Source organism: Sceloporus occidentalis, unplaced genomic scaffold (genome assembly GCF_023333645.1).
Source record: "Sceloporus occidentalis isolate IW3139 unplaced genomic scaffold, rSceOcc1.0.p SCAF_395, whole genome shotgun sequence".
Lineage (NCBI taxonomy): Eukaryota > Metazoa > Chordata > Lepidosauria > Squamata > Phrynosomatidae > Sceloporus > Sceloporus occidentalis.
This window is the reverse complement of record NW_028317375.1, coordinates 260,144-264,701: the sequence shown is the minus strand read 5'-3', so window position 1 is coordinate 264,701 and position 4,558 is coordinate 260,144. Positions and strand designations below refer to the sequence as shown.

At 40.8% G+C, this 4,558-nt stretch overlaps 1 protein-coding gene across 1 annotated transcript; it reads left to right on the top strand.

The window, feature by feature from the left end:
• The first annotated feature begins 656 nt into the window (after positions 1-656).
• Positions 657-2,944, top strand: LOC149273216 (U6 snRNA-associated Sm-like protein LSm3). Its single transcript, XM_089506586.1, has 4 exons — positions 657-677; positions 1,869-1,979; positions 2,067-2,162; positions 2,864-2,944. The coding sequence occupies exons 1-4, from the start codon at positions 657-659 to the stop codon at positions 2,942-2,944; spliced, it is 309 nt and encodes a 102-aa protein (XP_089362712.1).
• The last annotated feature ends 1,614 nt before the right edge of the window (positions 2,945-4,558 follow it).

Genomic DNA, 4,558 nt, shown 5'->3' with positions numbered 1-4,558 from the left:
TAATGACAGGCATAAGCTTTGGAGGGCTGGATCCTCCACACCTTTTGCTTCAGTATATCATCCTTGTACAACACTCGGGTATTTGTCAGCGCCATATAAAAGAAATATAATAATAGGTGTAATAACAGGATACATGTTGCAATGGAGGAAAGTGATGCAGGGCTGCTGGTGCAAAACAGAATGGTGCCGACAGACAGGCTTATTGCATTATCTTTTTACAACACATATTCTTTTGCATATTTCAGTGTAAATAAAGCAAAGCTTAACATTAGCATGACGAATTTCTGCAGGCTGTTACGTCACACTCACCCTCCTGCTCTGCAGCATTGGCCTGACTTCCTTTTCTCCTCTTGACAGGCTGCTTCCTGGGCTTTTTGCTCCCTGTCTTGATATCCACTGATCCCCGGCGCTTGCCCATCTCTGCTTCAGTGCCACTTCACATGCTTCACGTTGCATAACACACAGGAAGTGATAAAACATCAACAGTACAACGTCATCTCCGGTTTTAGCATCGGCTGTCAAAAAGAAAGAAGCAGCGCCTTATCGAGATGGCTCCGCCCCATAAGTCTGATTGGCCGACCTGCTGTCTCTTCTTTCCACCGCGAAACTCGCTGGCACAGCTTAGCTATCGACTTCCGGTGCGCGGGGTTTTCAACATGGCGGACGACGGTGAGCAGGTCAGTGTGAGAGTTGCCGATAATTCTAGAGTTGCCCCTTTTATTGGGTTATTTAACGATCTTTATTTGCTTGGATGGAACTTACTCAATTTTGTAAGATGCCAGCCCATTGAATGTATTATGCATTTGTATTGTTAACCCGATATCTGCTGAAGGCCCTCACTGGCCCTATGGAGCGCAGCCATTGATTAGCTTGCAGCAGATCAGTTGGTGGTCTCTCTAAGCCCACCATGTTAATAACAAACATTAAGCTGGCTAATGTTCTGCTAAAACGGCTAGCTGTCCAGGAGCTGTTGGTTTACACTTCCATGATCCCTATGCGCCTTCTGTTTGGTTTTAGGCTGGCTGCTGGTCATGGGAGTAGTACTAGATCTTAGTTCATTTATTTCAATCCCCTAACGTGTTAGGGAAAGCACTCACAACAGAAGCTGTCAAAAAAAAATAAAAAGTGCTGCTAGTGCTTTCCTGCCACAGATTGGCTATTCCAAGCAGCCAATCAGCGGCATGAAATGCTGGATCACAGAGAAGGCGTTCCTCTGCAACATCTCCTAAGGGTACGGGATATTTTTTCTACAGGTGTAAGATACGCACACTACTTGCACAGTGCCGTCCTTTGGCTCTGGCTTGTTTTTTTGGAGCGTGAGTCGGTTCCCCAGAAAAGAAAACTTACAGCGTTACTGCTAGACAGAAATTATGGCGTCTGATCGCTTGAGCTGCTAATATTTATGAAGCTCATATTTATACAAATGTATTATACGTATCTGGATCAAGAGCAGGAAGGTTAGATAGAAGGGTGGAATCTGATGGTCTTTTTTTCAACCATAGTTACATAGTAAATATGTTAGAACCAATCTTTTACACTGCCATATTATCTAATGGGGTGACAAGGCTGATGGTCAGTCATAAAATGTACAGTGGGATAATCTGCGGAGGAATTCCATTGGTGGCTTTCATAACCACGTTATTTAAAAGCACTTGTTAATAGTGAGCACGCTCTCGGTTGAGGTCCAGAGCCGAGTCCTGGTTAATGTCGGTTGGGATTTAAGTCTACTACTTGCGTAGCAATTCAGTTGTGCCCTCTGATCAAGGTGGGTATAAAGGACCCTTGAGATGCCCCTCCATTTCTGTCCAGATATGGTAAGCAGCCATCCATTTACACGCAAACAAGATGTTTATTACTTTCAATTTTAGCAACCACCTACAAACACTGTGGAGGAGCCTCTTGATCTCATAAGACTGAGCTTAGATGAACGGATTTACGTAAAGATGAGAAATGACAGAGAACTTCGTGGACGGTTGCATGTAAGTTGCTTACACCACAAAAGACCTTTTTCCTGTATTTGAAATCATTGAAAGCTCACGTTTAACAGTTTGTCCGTTCCAATATAGGCGTACGATCAGCACTTGAACATGATACTGGGAGACGTTGAGGAAACGGTGACAACAATAGAGATAGACGAAGAAACCTATGAAGAGATCTACAAGGTAATAGACAATGTAGCAAAACATCAAAGAGTAAAATCTTCCAACACACATACAAATCTAACAATCTCTGAAAGCAGGAATAGCCAGCTGGTAGCTATTCAGGTGTAAGTTACCCCTCTGGTTACTAACTAGTCTGTTAGGTGTTTTAGATTCTAAAGTACCTTAATTCAACCATCTTTTAATGGCTTTCTTTCCATTGCAATTATGTTCTGGAATTCAACTGCTTTGCTTTCCCCTGGACCTGTCTGATGGACTGGTTCGCCTTGGTTAAAAAACCCCCCACATATTTATGAGTGCCCAGAATGCAAGAAATTATGAAATAATATGAAGAAATGTCTGGTAACGTTTGGAAACAGTAAGCCTTCTCCTGATATGTATCGGTAACTAAGTGGGATAAGACATGGAATTTAAAAGTTTCTGCAGCAAACTTTCACAAGAGTATATATGCCTGCTGGGTCTTGGAGGTTAGCAACCTCCAGAATGCGGAACAGAGGCAGGCAGTAGCCTTTCTTGTTGAGAGGCTCAAATCTTCCTTGGCAGAATAACTTTCTGGTGGAGGGGGATGGAAGGCTCTGTTCCTGCTCGCGCCACTTCAACCAGAGTCTGATATATGGCTGGAGTTCCCTTTGGCTCACTTTATGGCTGATGCTTGGAATATGTATACACAATGTTGTATTATGTTTTTCTTGCTTGTTTTTCAGTCCACCAAGAGGAACATACCCATGCTTTTTGTCAGAGGGGATGGCGTTGTTCTTGTAGCACCACCTTTACGAGTTGGTTGATGCTATGGTAACTAATACAGGAACTGGATCAACAAGCCTTCGATCAAGAACACCTCCCAGCTCCTTGAACTAAAGTCTAAATTTGGATCGTCCCTTTTTTTTTCTTTTTTTTTTTTTATGGCAAAACATGCCAATGCATTTGTTTTTATTGTGATTTATACTTTGTTAATCTTTTGTTAAAAAAAACCCATTGTTTTTCAGTAGACAGGATAGTCAAAAGAATGATACAGGTTTTACTGTATACGTCTTATTTACAATTTACCATTAAAATAAAAAAAAGCATTAGTGCTGATTTCTTAATGTTTGTGGTTTTTTTTTTTTCTTTCTTCTAGTAAGTTATATGCTTTCCACTGATCTAGCCTTATCTGCTACAATAATCAGAGGGGTACATATCCTTCTAATAACCAGCTAGGGTAGCGACCTCTAATTGGTAAGGATATATTGTATAGACACGAAATCAACCTATGGAACATACGTCTAGTAACAGTAACCACTGAAATAACCAGTGTTTTTATCTCAACGTCGCATATCTTAAGCAGTAAAAATATATAACTAGCCAAATGTTGGAAAAAAAGCAGCACCTGATGTGCTATTGGTAAACCTTGTGCCTCCATCTATATAGTACCCTTTTTTTTCTCTACACTGGTGTTTGACCTTTTGTGAGGCATTTATTCAATTGTCCATATTTTATTCAGCGATAAATTATCACATCCATTAGCAAATCTGTTCCTTAAAAGATCTAACATTAGGTAAATACAACCTCAGATAAACAACAAATGACCTATTACACCATGTCAAGATTTATTCAACGAAAATAAAGCCAAAATGGAGAAGCCGTGGGGGGGGGGGGAAGCTTGTAGAACCAACTTTAGCAGCAATAACTTGGAAGTAATTGTTTTGTGTATGCTTTATCAGTCTAACATTGCTGAGGAGGAATTTTGGCCCAGTCTTCTTTACAACGTTGCTTCAGTTCATTGAGGTTTGCAGGCATTTGTTCGCTTAAGGTTCTGTATGGTTTATCAGTCTCGCATTGGTAAACATGCACGGGATTAGCGTATGGTTCCTGAATCTAAGACAAGACCAAAGACTGGTTAAAAATGGGGAGACTAGATAGATGTGCCAAATGGGTTTTGTCTGCCATCAAATTTTGTTTTAGTGTTTTTATCGTGTAGATGTGATTGTCCCCTCTGGCCACTAGTGGGTGTTCTCTGAATCTCGATTACAGAGGTACACTTACAGGAGGGAGGAAGTCTCATGATGCATTAGATTCTTGGCAGTGCACACCTGAAATCTTACATTTACCTGCTTTTTCTGTTAAAACTACTTTTTTATGTCTAGCTCACATACACTGGGCATGATTTGGGGCTAATATATAATCTGTGTGTCCTATAACCCATTATCTCTACTGTTCTCATTTATGTGTAAATCATATGCTACCCCATTAATAGTAAGCTTTATGATATGTGTTAAAGTATTTACTGTAAATGTACGTGAGATTCCCGTACATGAATGGCAACCAACCTGCTGCCTTTACACTTGCAATAGATAACTGCAATAACAATAGGCGGATGCCCGATTTTTCCACAGCCTGCTAAGATTACGAATACCTGCTTT

What these genes read in the sequence shown, in the direction of transcription:
- LOC149273216 (XM_089506586.1), top strand. Translation starts at nt 657, where the DNA reads ATGGCGGACGACGGTGAGCAG. An exon ending in TGGCGGACGACGGTGAGCAG is followed by an intron (nt 678 to 1,868) that starts GTCAGTGTGAGA and finishes TTTCAATTTTAG; the next exon opens with CAACCACCTACAAACACTGT. An exon ending in AACTTCGTGGACGGTTGCAT is followed by an intron (nt 1,980 to 2,066) that starts GTAAGTTGCTTA and finishes GTTCCAATATAG; the next exon opens with GCGTACGATCAGCACTTGAA.